This window comes from Mustela nivalis, assembly GCF_964662115.1.
Source record: "Mustela nivalis genome assembly, chromosome: 6".
Taxonomy (NCBI): Eukaryota; Metazoa; Chordata; class Mammalia; order Carnivora; family Mustelidae; genus Mustela; species Mustela nivalis.
The window spans coordinates 111,374,233-111,388,978 of record NC_139025.1 but is presented as its reverse complement, the minus strand read 5'-3'; the positions used below and the strand labels follow the sequence as shown (position 1 = coordinate 111,388,978).

The 14,746-nt window shown below is 36.3% G+C and overlaps 1 protein-coding gene and 1 long non-coding RNA gene across 2 annotated transcripts in view; one reads left to right on the top strand and one right to left on the bottom strand.

The window, feature by feature from the left end:
* Window positions 1-14,746, top strand: part of UNC13C (unc-13 homolog C) — a 616,040-nt gene that overhangs the window by 513,763 nt on the left and 87,531 nt on the right. The window contains exon 26 of the mRNA XM_082733851.1: window positions 10,991-11,079. Coding sequence (XP_082589977.1) covers window positions 10,991-11,079 — 89 coding nt within the window. The remainder of the gene's footprint in view (window positions 1-10,990; window positions 11,080-14,746) is intronic.
* LOC309866272 lies at window positions 865-14,138 on the bottom strand. The gene is made up of 3 exons (XR_014312537.1): window positions 14,058-14,138; window positions 12,288-12,450; window positions 865-1,270 (listed from the first exon to the last, which is right to left on the bottom strand). It is a non-coding gene; the product is annotated as an uncharacterized lncRNA (long non-coding RNA).

Sequence of the window (14,746 nt, the reverse complement as noted above, 5' to 3'; positions counted from 1 at the left end):
GCTGTCCTCTGGCTGAATTCAGTAAGAGCGAGCAGCTATTTTTAGATTTATGATGGCAGATAACAAGGAGAAGTGAGCGTTTGAGGCTGTGGCCTTTCATTCCAGCAGCATTCAGCTCTTGCGGGGTTTCTCTCTCCTCAGAGTCATCTCTACAATTATGGTTAACAAATCGGACTTAATAGAAAATTAAAAGAATAATGAGGGCCAGAAGGGCAAATCGCATAGAGGTGATTAATAAATATGATTAAGAATGTAGTGCCTCTACCATGGAAAGTTCAGCTAGGTGCTACGCTTGTGAAATTAAGGCAAGGCGCTATCTAGGACGTTTCTGGAAGAGTTTCTGGGCGAGTGACCCAGGTCACGATGAAGTACAGATTGAAGCAGGTGCTTCTGGTCACCCTCATTCCCCAGAGCATTCCCGGGAGAGCACAGGGTCACTCTTGTGCCATCGGGCCTCTTTTGAAACTTGCCTGTCTCTGAACCTTAATAAAATTTGAAAGAGAATTCAAGCCACAGCCAGGAGGGAAGGAAAAAAAAAAATTTTAACTGCCATTTTCTATAATAGGCCTATTTTATTGTCTTGTGATGCTCTTCTACTGTGATTGTCTGCCTTCACAAACCATTGATCCATGCAAACGAGACAAGCTCACCTCCCTAACCCAGCCAGTTCCCGTTCTCTTCTCGTGGTTGCTTGGGGGACCCTCCGGCACCTCATGCAAATGGCTGAGGGAATTGTGCCCCTACTGATTAATGCTCAACAGGTACTCAGTCCAGTTCACTGAACAGACCACATTCACATCACCTAACAGCAGATGGACACAGTAATCCGGACAGCAGAACAGGGAAGCCAGAGCGAGACAGGGTATAAAGGCGGCTTTTAACAGAATAATTCCTGAACATCAGTTCTGTGTCTTGTTTCTTCTACCCCTGACTGAATCCTACTCTGTCTGGTTTCATGGTTAGTCAGCCAATAGACGGAGCTAAAAAGCCCAAAGTTCCTTCTCCGTCCAGTTATTATACTTATTTTTTTTTAAATGAGGGTTTTCAGGAGAGACTGCCTTTAAAAAAAAAAAAATGGCTTCTTAGTCTTCTGCTTCTCAATCCTCATGTGTCCCTAGATACGTCAGAAAGCATAGCACGTTGCCTCAGTTTTCCCGCTTGTAAAAACGAGCTGGGGTGGTACTGTATGGTTTCTGAAATTCATTCTAATTCTAAAATTCTGTGGTTGTAAGGACAATCTTGTTAGCAATCCAAAGAGTAGAGGCATAGTCTATAGGTAAGACAGAAAAAAAAAAAAACTTCCAGTTAAGAGAAACTAATGTCATGTTACTCACACAAGGTTTGAAGGTATCATTTTTTCCCAAGTACAGAGAAAAAGGAAAGGCATTTTTTCCCCCTTCAATTGTCTAGGCTGAAGAACCTACCTTAACATATCTCAAAGGCATTTAGTTGATTTGAAGCACTGTGACAGTTGGATTTACCGCATACTCACTTTAATTAGGATGAGAGACAGCTACTGACATTCAACTTTTGAAACCAGAAGTTAGAAGCATTAATTTATATAACTGATACTCTACCACAACAGTTCATGCAAACCTGAATGGCATAAAGAAAATGTCAGAGTCTGTTTCTTAAAATGGTCTTATTTTGTAAGTTGTTGGGGGAGAGTCTCTTCTAGGAGGAATCAAAAAGGAAAAAAAAAAAAAAGAAAAAAAGACCCCAGGGTAGCATGGGTGGAGCTAGGACACATTTTTTTTTTTTTTTTTTTTTTAATACAGAAGACCACGTATGTTTTTAAATTTCAGACAACGTACCATAGGCCCCATGCTGAATGCCATACCTCTACAAAGTGATTTAGGACATTCCAAGGAGAGCAATTTCCTGCTGGATTCACTAGGGAATGTTCAGTGATTCCTCAATCATATATTGTAAGTTGAGCTGACCATTTTAGGATGGATAAAGTCTGATCACATAGAAGGGTTGGAGAGAAGTTATATTAAAAAAAAAACACACCCCAGATAAGATTATAATAAATTGTTTGAAGCACTTCCTTTGTTGAAAGCCAACTGGTGAGGTAGCAGGGTTACCCTTCATTAAAACAACTCTAGGTATAGTTAGGAGGATAGAATAAAAAAGGAAACAAGAACCCAATTTTGAGATAATTGCATTATAATCTAGATGAGAAAAAATTCTGCATCAGAAATTGAAGAGGAGAGGACAGATAGAGAAAGTATTTCATAGATATCATCATATTTGGTATCCAAGTGAATGTGGAAGGTAGAAGGCAAAGAGGAATCAAAGATGATTTTCAGATTTCTGCCTTAAACAACTGTATGCTATCGATCAAGTCAGAGACATAAGTTAAGGATGGACAGGTAATAAGTTCACTTTTTGATATGTTGACATTTAGGTCATCCATGTAGAAAAGGTGGATAGGCATGGGAGAATATAGACATGATGCTCAGACCCCTGTTAAAGCTGTAGATATAGATTCAGGGGGTTGCTAACACAGGGGTGGGAGTTAAAAGACATAGGCATGGGTGTGATTGCTCAAGAAGAGAGCATAGAGTAAAAAAAAAGAGTAAGTGAGGAAGGGAAAATATTGATATCTAAGGAGTACAGAGAAGAATGAAAGTCAGAGACAAATGATAGGCAGAAAAATAGAGCTAGGAGAAGGTAGTCTCTACAGAAACAAGGAATAAAGAGCTTGAGAAAGCCAAAGTGAATGCAGCATGAATGGGCTGAATAAAGTCACTGGAAATCACAATTAAGAGATCACTGGTGATCTATATGTGAAAATTTCAGTGTTGTACTCAGTAGAAACTATACTAGCATAGTTAAATATTTAAGAAATAAGGAGACTGAACAATTTGGTCAAGAGAAGAAAAAAATTACTAACAAGATGTTGATGAGAAGAGAGGACAAAATAAGTTGGGGTTTTATTTTTTAAATTGTTCTTTTTTTTTTTTTTTTTTTTTTACTTTAACAAAATACTGTTTGAGCACACTTAACAGGATGTGGTCATAGAGGTAAAGATAGAGGGATGGAAAATAGAAGGGGATATTTGATGGGATAAAATCCAACAGGAAGAACCAAGAGCTCAAGTTGAACAGTGTTTTCCTTGGAAATGAGACTTTCTTTTTCATAGAAAGAGTTATGAAATTTGCATTTATTAAAGGATTTTTCTGCAAAAATCTTCAGAGTGGAAAATCCATCAGTCTGATGATCCAATTTTAGACCCTGTGTAGATGAGGCTCAGGGAGTAATTAGTCTCCCTGCTCTGTACTGCTTTCGGGAAGCAAATAAGGTAACTCGAACACTGATGAGCTGAACAGGAGGAAAAATAACCTAGTAAACTGTAAACAACAGAAAGGAAATGAGATAGTAATAAAAAATGGAGAAAAGGAATCAAATTCACACAAAATATCTTCCTTCCCACAAAGATTTTATTTTTCAAGAGTTTGTGTTGAGCTTTCGAAAGAGTTTAAATGCCTCTTTCCAACTGACTAATTACATCTCTAGCAAGAGTTTGATGGTTGGATATACAGTTGCTATTTTAAGAGGGTGAAACATTTACTCCCTTTACGTCCCTTAGGGAGAGACTTCATGCTGGTAAAAAATGAACAAACAAAACATGCAGAGTGGATATGGTAATAATATTTTTAGAACCAGCTGAGTATCAAGACATAATCTGACTTGGTCTGACAATGAGACAAAAATTTGATATCAGGACTGAGTTTGTAACTCCAGAATATATGGTTGCTAAGGAATGAAACATTTCAAACACAAAAGTATTCTATTAATAGTCAATGCAAATTATGACTCCAAGAAGGAGCACTCTGGATATCAGGATTTCTGTTGAAAGAAAATTTTCATGCTTCGTTCGGCCCTCACCTACTTCCTCAAATATTTGGTGAATGCCTGGGCATCCTGGGACAGACACCCAGGATGGACAGTTAAGGAAGATAGATTTCAGTGGAAGAGATTAATCAGAGAACAATTAAAAGAGAGTCGTATAAAACATTGTAGTCAACAGCACAGTTGGTACAGAAGTTAGAGCTCCTAACTGCGTGGGGCCAGAAACACGGGGAGGAGGGAGAATTGAGGTGATAGGTAAATTGTCTTTTAAAGGAAAAAAAGTAGGTCTTAAGGAAAAAGAACTTAAAAGATAACTTGTATGCTGGCTATCTCTTCCAGACAAGTAATTTTTATTATCACAGCTCAGTGGTGTTACCTGCATGTTACCAGCCTTGATTTCGGGATTCTAAAACCCTTCATGGAAAGTGGTTAAGATCTGTTTTGAAAGCTTTACTGTAAATTCACATTTTGACTTCGTATTCTTAAATTTTCAATGTGGAGCCATTTATTGTTTATTTTTTGCCAGGGAAGTTGTTTAGGTACACATGGTAATTCAGTTTCTCATTAGAATAAATTTAATAACTGTTACTTTTGTTTTGTTTTTACTTTTTAAAAATTGTTTATGCACCACACCCAGTGCTCCATGCAATATGTGCCCTCCTTAATACCCACCACCAGGCTCACCCAACCCCCACTCCCCCTTCCAAAACCCTCAGTTTTTCTCAGAGTTCACAGTCTCTCATGTTTCATCTCCCCCTCCGATTTCCCCCGACTCACTTCTCCTCTCCATCTCCCCATGCCCTCCACGTTATTCTTTATACTCCACAAGTAAGTGAAACCATATGATAATTGACTCTCTCTGCTTATTTCACTCAGCATAATCTCCTCCAGTCCCATCCAGGTTGATAAAAAATTTGGGTATTCATCCTTTCTGATCTCTATCACCACACTCTGATATATATACATACATAATACATACTACTCCATTGTAAACATGGACCATATCTTCTTTATCCATTTGTCTGTTGAAGACCATTTTGGCTCTTTCCATAGTTTGGTGACTATGGCCTTTGCTGCCATGAACATTGGGGTACAAATGGCCTTTATTTTCACTACATCTGTATCTTTGGGGTAAATACCCTATAGTCAATGGCAGGGTCATATGGTAGCTCTATTTTTAATTTCTTAAGAAATCTCCACACTATTTTCCAAAGTAGCTGCACCAACTTGCATTCCCACCAACAGTGTAAGAGGGTTCCCCTTTCTTCACATCCTCTCCAACACTTGTTGTTTACTGTCTTATTGATTTTGGCCATTCTGACTGGTGTAATGTGGTACCTCAATGTGGTTTTAATTTGAATCTCCCTGATGGCTAATGATGATGAACATTTTTTCATGTGTCTGTTAGCCATTTGTATGTCTTCTTTGCAGAGGTGTCTGTTCATGTCTTCTGCCCATTTTTTGATGTGATAATCCGTGGAGTGTTATCAGCCCTTTTTCTGTACTGTCATTTGCAAATATCTTCTCCCATTCCATGGGTTGCCTCTTTGTTTCCTTTGCTGTGCAAAAGCTTTTGATCTTGATGAAGCTCCAAAAGTTCATATTCACTTTTGTTTCCTTTGCCTTTGGAGAGATGTGTCTTGAAAGAAGTTGCTGCAGCCAAAATCAAAGAGATTACTGCCTATGTTCTCCTCTAAGATTTTGATAGATTCCTGCCTCATGTTGAGATCTTTTATCCATTTAGAGTTTATCTTTACGTATGGTTTAAGAGAATGGTCGAGTTTTGTTCTTCTATATGTAGCTGTCCAATTTTCTCTTTATTGAAGAGACTCTCTTTTTTCCCACTGTATATTTTTTCCTGCTTTGTCGAGGATTAGTTGACCATAAAGTTGTCAGTCCATATCTGGGCTCTCTACTCTGTTCCACTGGTCTATGTGTCTGTTTTTGTGTCAGGACCATGCTGTCTTGGTGATCACAGCTTTGTAGTAAAGCTTGAAATCAGGCAACACGGTGCCCCCAGTTTTGTTTTTCTTTCTCAACATTTCCTTAGCAATTGGGGGTCTCTTTTAGTTCCATACAGATTTTAGGATTGTTTGCTCCAGCTCTTTGAAAAATATTGGTGAAATTTTAATCGGGATGGCATTGAAAGTATAGATTGTTCTAGGCAGTGTAGACATTTTAACAATGTTTATTCTTCCAATTCATAAGCATGGAATGTTCTTCCATCTTTTTTGGGTCTTCTTCAATTTCTTTCATGAGTGTTCTGTAGTTCCTTGAGTACAGATCTTTTACCTCTTTGGTTAGGTTTATTCCCGGGTATCTTATGGTTCTTGGTGCTATAGTAAATGGAATTGATTCTCTAATTTCCCTTTCTGGGAAGCATTAATCATGCTTAATGCATGCTTTTGATGACTACTTCAATCTCATTACTAGATATTTGTCCATTCAGATTGTCAGTTTCTTCCTGATTCAATTTTGGAAGTTTATAGGTTTCCAGAAATGCATCCATTTTTTTGAGGTTGCTTAACTTATTGACACATAACTGTTGATAATAATTTCTGATGATTGTTTCTATTTCCTTAGCATTAGTCATAATCTCTCCCTTTTCATTCATAATTTTATTAATTTGGATCCTCTCTCTTTTCTTTTGGATTAGTTTGGCCAGTGGTTTATCAATCTGATTGATTCTTTCAAAAACCAACTTCTAGTTTCATTGATGTGTTCTACTATATCTCTAGTTTCTAACTCATGGATCTCTGCTCTAATCTTGATTATTCCCCTTCTTGTGTGTGGGGTTGGCTTAATTTGTTATTGACTTTCTAGTTCTTTAAGGTGTAAAGAGAGCTGGTGTATTTTGGACTTTTCAATTTTTTTGAGGGAGGCTTGGATGGCTATGTATTTTCCCCTTAGGACTGCCTTTGCCATATCCCATTGGTTTTGGACTGATGAGTCTTCATTCTCATTGGTTTCCATGAATTGTTTAAGTTCTTCTTTGATTTCCTGGTTGACCCAAACATTCTTAAGCAGGGTGTTCTTTAGCTTCCAAGTGTTTGAATTCCTTCCAAACTTTTTATTGTGGCTGAGTTCCAGTTTTAAAGCATTCTGGTCTGAGAATATGCAGGGAATAATCTCAATCTTTTGGTATTGGAGCTGTGGTTTGTGACCCAGTATGTGGTCTATTCTGGAGAAAGTTCCATGTATGCTCGAGAAGAATGAGTATTCAGCTGTTTTAGGATGGAATGTTCTGTATATATCTATAAGGTCCGTCTGGTCCAATGTGTCATTCAATGTTCCATTTTAATTATTGGTTTTCTGCTTGGATGATCTATTACTGATAGTGGTGTGTTAAAATCCCCTACTATTAATGTATTCATATCAATTGGACTCCTTATCTTGATTAACAGTTGGCTTATGCAGTTGGCTGCTCCCATATTGGGAGCATAAATATTTATAATTGTTAGATCTTCTTGGTGGATAGACTCTTTAAGAATGATGTAGTGTCCTTCCTTATTTCTGACTATAGTCTTTAGTTTGAAATTTAATTTATCTGATATGAGAATCACTATCCCAGCTTTCTTTTGAGGCCTGTTGGCATGAAAGATACTTCTCCATCCTTCACTTTCAGTCTGGATGTATCTTTAGGTTCCAAATAGTTCTTTTGTAGACAGCCTATGGATGGGTCCTGTCTTTTCATTCAGTATGCAATCCTGTATCATTTTATGGGAGCATTTAGGCCATTCACATTGAGAGTGACTATTGGAAAATATGTTTTTATTGATATCATGTTGCCTGTGAAGCCCTTGTTTCTATAGTTTGTCTCCATAGATTACTGTTCTGTGTCACTCTTGCCTTCTTTCTTCTTCTATAAACCAACTCCCCCCCCTTAATATTTCTTGTAGTGACAGTTTGGTGGTCACATTCTCTTTTAAGCCTGGCTGGTCTTGGAGATCTTTATTTCTCCATCCATTTTGAATGTCAGCCTTGCAGGATAAAGTATTCTTTGCTGCATGTTCTTCTCATTTAGTGTCCTGAATATGTTTTGCCGTCCTTTCTGTCTTGCCAGGTTTCTGTGGACAGTAAATAACTGTTACTTTGAATGCTTGGTTTCTTTGTTGTTGTTGTTGTTGTTTTCATGTTTGTGTATGTGTGTGTGTGTGTGTGTGTGCTTTTAATAACTAAACAACACTACAAAAATGCAAGTTAATTTTGTTATTTGATACCATATTACAGTTAGAACCTAGCTAAGTTTTAAATCTTGGAGGAAATAAAAATCAGGTAGTCTTTTACCTTTTCAAAGAAGCCAATAATTTCTAAAACAAGCTGTGGGTAATTTAGGTAATAAAGCCTGACAGCCCAAGTTATTATTCTTCACAAACTTTAGGAAGTTTGTAGTAGCAATGAAAATTTTTCCAATACAGGTATATAAAGAAATGCAGAATTCAAAAATTGGTTACTTTTCTGCCTAAAGAGATTGTTTTATAACTAGATGAGTATGATATTTATAACAGTTATTATTACAAAAGACCTTCAATTTAGCTTCATAATACTAAATACTGTTTCAGTGGTTTAATGGTATGATTTGGATCAGATAAACATCAAGTACTTAACTAAAACTTTCCTTTTTTTTGGACTGGGTTACATGACAGAGGTGTTTGTCTCCACCCACTTAGAAACTTAAGCTTCTCTTAGGAAATGGAAACTGTCATCCAATATTGAAATTGCTATAGATTTGACAGTTTCAGATTTTCAAGCAACGGCCAATTATTTGATAAGAAATTTCCATTCACAAAATACCAAAGTGGACTAAAATAATTTATGGGAAAATAGCATAATCTCATCCAACTGACCTACCTCTTCTTTGTGTTTATGACTTTAAAGTCATTATCTTAACAAGTGAAAAAACCATCAATATATATCAAACTAATAGGAAAACTAAGCGCACATTTTAAAATAAGAAGTAACCCCATTTCCTAAAGAAAACTCTACTCTCATAGCCATTTCCTTGGAGACGGCAGATGTGTTAGGGGGGAACTACCATCTGTCACCCCAAGTGGTTTACCAAAGAGTGGGGAGCCTGAAGAAAATGATGGAAGGACTTCTCTCTCATTCTTATTCCCTCACAATCTTACCCAAATGAAATCAGGTTAAAATTGCTATTAGGTCAATGGCAAGACAATAAAATAAAATAAAAATAAAAACCCAGGCTGCATGGTTCCCTAGGATTAGGAGAGGAAATCCACAAATGTCTTCCTGGTTGAAGTTCGAGGAGTTAAGGTTTATTAGGCTATTTGTGTTTTAAAAGCCTGTAAATGTCTTTTTAAAGTACATACCTTCTAATTGTCTTCCTGAATCACTGCCTTACAACCAGTTATAGCTTAATGGAACTCTCAGAAAGTATGAGACTCAAGGATATTCCAATTTTCCAACTCCTAGAGAAATTAATATTTGTTATACTGGCTTGTGTGCTGTGGGTAAGAGCTGAGACCCTGTCTATTGACAGGGACAGAAAAAAGATAAAGTCCAGAAGAATCACATCAGCTCTATAAGGGCAGAGAAACTAACCAATGTGGAAACCACCTGATTTTGAGTCAAAGCTGACATCAAGGATTGGTCTGATATAATCAACAGTTAGAAGCCAAATGGAGTTTTTTATTTCCATTCAAGTGTTTTTCGTTGTGTTAATACAAGCTTGTTGAGATATATAAATATTACTTCTTCCTAACATTTTCTTAGTACTAGAAAACACTCCTGGAGGATTACAGTACTTAATGACCAGTGTATACTGGGACATTAATTGGTCCTAGGCTTGCTCCCAGGAGTTTAAATTGCTATTGGGTCCTGCATTTTTACTGTCCTTCTTAGGTTCTCCTGTTTATACTAAGTCCTCCTTTAATTTGTTCTACTCCCAAAAGTTGGCTTTATCCTATCCCTACTTTTCAATAGTAGATCAGTTTATATAAGAATTATAGATTCTTATACAAGAATTATATATATTTTCCTTAGCAGGATAATAATTTCTAAAGATTCAAAGGAAGGATGACTTAAATTTCAAAGAATATTCTAGATTGCTTTACATGAATTCCTATCAACTTGAGACAATGCATCTCTTACAAGTCATTCTTTTTTTTGACAACTAGTTTGCAAAAACACACTTAATGAACGGAATAAGTTTCTAAAGTGCTAGTAGAGTTTCGGTTGATCCTGAACTTTAATTACAAAAAAAATTCTGTCAGTTAATAGACTGATGTATTTGTTTATGTTTATGCATAGTACAGGTTTTTTTTGTAATCATTAACATTATTTTAAGAACCAAAATCAAGTAAAAAGAATAGGTGCCTTTTAGAAGTTTGCATTGGAAAAATAAGCTTCAGATATGTTATCTTGATTTCATTATTTTTTCTTTTGACCCTAAATTTGCTCAAAAGTTTAACTTCAAACTATAAATATTTGAATTCTTAAAGAAAAATGAAAACAAAATGAGAAACACTGGATCTTGAATTCTGAACTGCAAATTGGCATTGAGGAAGAAAAGTCAGGCCTATCACCTCAGAGAAACATTAGAGGACTTGGATAATTTATTTTTCCTATTCTTTTAATTTCATAGTTACACAGTATAGTTAGACAACTATGAAGTTGTCTTCATAGTTGAAGGCATATATAAAAATGACTTAAAATAAGCTACAATGGAATACTCAAAAATTATTTTTTCTTACTGTTTTTTAAATTTGTAATGGGCCTGTGTATTTACAGGGATATTAAGGATTGAAATACATTTTGAAGCAACATGTGTATTTGACTAATGTATTATATGATATATTTTCAAAGTTATGAAATCACTGTGTTCCAGAGATTATCTTGCCATGCCTTGCATCCCATTGCTGTAACCAACAAAGGCTTTGTTATGTAGTTCTTATTTCTAAGCATGCCATGCATTTCGATCAATTTTTTTTCATATATATCGAGAATTTCCTAATTTTTTCACTTGAATTCAAAAATCGAAAAAGGAACGGAAAGAAGGTATATATGTTCTGTTGTTTGAAGTTTGCCTTGTAACAAGCAAAACACTTGTAGGAGAAACAAAAGCATGCTTTCTCAGAACTCCAGATTAATACTGTTTATGGTCTCTCTGCAGCTAGATCCTGAAGCTAGTACTATTCTGAAAGAACTTCAGGTTAAACTCAGTGGGGTTCTGGATGAGCTAAGCATCACTTATGGTGAAAGGTAAGTTGACCTGAGTAGTTACTAACCAACTGTGTTCGGTTTCAGCTAATAGTAATCATGCTTTCAATGCTGTTTCTCTCCTTTGACGGGTAAATCCATTTAACTTCAAGAATCTATCCAGGCATTAGCTCATCTGACCAATCTTTCACAACTGCACAATAACCTGATGTCTTGCTACATGTTCCCCAGAACTCGGTGTAATCCTTCAGTTGGGTAGCACATACAACACTATGCTTCAAATTCTGGTTTACTTGCCTGTCTCCCTGACTTTACTGGTATACTTCTTAAGGGCAAAAACCATGAGCCTCATTCCTACATGAAATTCTAGTATTTAGAGCTTAGCAATTGGCTGTTGAAAGAAAGGGAGGGAGGGAGAAAGGCACGGAGAAAACCTTTACATACAAAAGAAGACTGACCTGCCTTTAAGCCATTGATGTCAATGTAGTTGAACTTCCAAATAACTGAATCCAACCCCATAACCTAATTAAGTCAGGGTTCTAGGTTTTAGGGCTTAGGAATCTTAATGTAATTACCTCATGGGAGAGTACTGGCAAATTCTTTTTTCATATTTTTAAAAAATTAACTTTGTTTGTCTATAGTGTGGCTCTAAGGAAGGAACAGTTCATCATCTGAGATAAACTTCACTTTGGTCCTATATGAAAAGGTCATTATATCATCATCAAATGTTAGAATAGACAGAAAAGCAAACACATCTTTGGAGAGGTTTATTTCATATAGAATTTGCTTTAAATATTAGTTCAATAAATGTTGACTTATTGTGTTCAGTTCTCAAGTGACACTAGAAAAATTGCTCTAATGGTGAAGGCTAGCTATCTCTTTGAACACCACTCATCATTTATTAATGGATTTTGGAAAGATACATTCGTAATAAACATTTATTGATTAGATACACTACATTTATATCAGAAAGACTGAAAAGAAAAAAACACTAAAAGCCTCATGTAGATTTTTTCAAATATAGCAATGATGCAAAGTAAAAAAAAAATCCCATACTGGCCTTTTCTTTATTATCAGGGGCATGTTCATTGTCTTTATACAGTCCACCTTCATAGGTGACGAGCCAGAGATAGCCTTATGCATTGAGTTCAGGGTGACTGCTCTGCCTTCTGTTACATGTTTTTAGCTGAACTGGATGAGTCTGCTTACTTGGCCTAGATATTAATAAGCAATTTGAAGGTTCTGTTTACCTGGAGGTGGAAATGTAGACATTGTCCCAGAGACATGGGAGCTCTTTGGCTCTGACTCAAGTGACACTTAGTTGATGGGGCGTTTGGTCAGTCAGTTCAGCCTTACCTCTCTTTATTGTAGTTGTGAATTAATATGTGGTTAGCAAAAGACTGTTGCCTTCAGCTGGAAAGGCAAAAATAGAGGTTATTTAGCAAAGTCAGGGAAAATAAAAAGGTGTCGGGGAGAGCAAGGGGTGTTCAGAACCTCCTGGGAAATAAGATGACTAAACAGAATAGTAATCAGAATAGAAATAGAAAAAGCATATTCAAATTACTTTCTGTAAATAGTCAAGTCATCCTTAGGAAAAAATCGTTTTTTTAAAAAGATTTTGTTTCGTTCTGTTTTGTTTAATGAAAGGGAGTTCAGGTTACAAAGGCTGAAATAGGAATTATGATTTAAAAAATTTACGCAAACTTCAGTTATGAAATAAGGAATGGTGCTCTTAGAAGGGCACTGGAGGTATTTCGCTCCTGTGAAGCCAGCCGTTTTAACCTAGATATGAAAGTCCTCGTTACCCTGTACTATGGCTTCATTATTTTTTAAAATATAGGAACAAATTTAATATTTTGTGAAATTAGGGCTAGGATTATTGGAATAAACAACCCACATGCCCTGCTTTTCTTATAAAAAGAATGATTATTATATATCTGTTGGTATCAATTTATTTCTCCCACAACTACCCAGATCTACATCACACACACACAGGGTGGGGAGCAAGTCTGTAATGCTCAGGGTGACCATGCTGTGAAATCAAACTGGATCATTTTAGTCTGAATCTACCCTCTTTAGAGTCTTAATTAGCAGCTTAGAGCTTTAAAATTAAGTGCATAATTAATTGTCCCAAACCTATTTTATCTGGTGTTCTTAAAACCCACAATTAAATAATCCTAGCGTGTGTTGCTGGAAGGATAATTGCACATCACAGGACAGCCAGCGCAGACCCAAACCACACATCTGAAACCTGGGTTTCTGGGTTCTTGACATACCATGGAGTACCCACTTGTGACTGAAACTAAGTGATGTCATTTCAGTGATATCTTAAAGATGTTCGTACATTTTTCAAAACTGGTGCCACTTCAGTTTTGCTTACACTTTGGACTTTGGCTTTTGGTTTACTACATTTCTTTTAATGATGCCGTTAGTACCAGGGGCTACTGGGTTATATAAAGAATTCAGGAACATTTCCTAGGAATATTCCCTTTAGTATTTGGTTTCATGGGTGTTCACAAAATCCATCAATATTTACTGGTACCACTTTTATTCAAGCTGATTACTAAAGACCTCTCCAACTAAGAAGTGGATAGAAAAAAAGTATTTTGGACAAATTTACCAAAAATTGATTCACCCTGAATTAATGCTAAGATAAAATGTCATTATCTCTGATACACTGATAACCCTTCCTCTACATACATGATCTCACACACACAGAGCTGGCTTCCAGTGGGAGTTCACCTGTTGGAGGAGAACTCATTTAAACATCCTTGTAATATGACTGTCATACTTTCTTCTCAGTCTATCCTCCACCCTAATACACTGATTTGACAATCAGTGCAAAAGAAAGTAGCTATTTCAAAGGTTATTATTACTATAGTCAGCAGGATCATTGATGACCCAGTGGGAATCAAACTAGTTCAGATTTTCCAACATTATGTACCTTTCTTTTCTATTGTCCCAAGTAGTTACCACCTCAGTCCTCAATAAATACACACACTACCGCTTAAATTTCTCACCTTCTCCACCATGCCCAACACTACCTTCCTCCATAACCACTGCCTGACAAAAATCCAAAGGCAGGCCTAGCCAGATTAAAGCCAAATGTTCACACATTTGGATTCCTTTGGACCTGAATCTGAAAGAGACACATAGTATTTTTAAATATTTGTAGAAGGCATGCATGCATTGATAAATATTTATATTCTTTCTATTTAATAATGGAAACACTATATAGTAAAAATTCCTAAACTTCTATATAAAATTTTAGAAATTTGTACAGTTGGATACTTGTCAAATAATATGAACCCTATAACCTTTGTGTGTGGAGAAAGGACAGACTTGATTGCAGTACTTCATAAGATGGACTCTTCCCTTTTAATTATCAACATTCTAGTGACAGAACTGTTTCCCAGGCTTTCATTTATCCCCATTCTCCTAAATGTTTTTTTTTTTTCCTGCCTGCCTGTATATCTGTTATAATTACTCCTCTTGTTGGAAATATGAAGGTGACAGACAAAATAGAGGAATGGTGGAAATGATGAGTCTCCATTATTTAACCCACTGAGCCACCCAGGCGCCCCCAGTCTCCATTATTTAAATTGCTTACTTTGTGCCAGTTACTTTTGCAAGGGATATAAAGGATGAAAAAGAACGCTAAAGATTACTCTTCACAGAGTTATTTAGATTCTCAGAGTGGTGAGGTAAT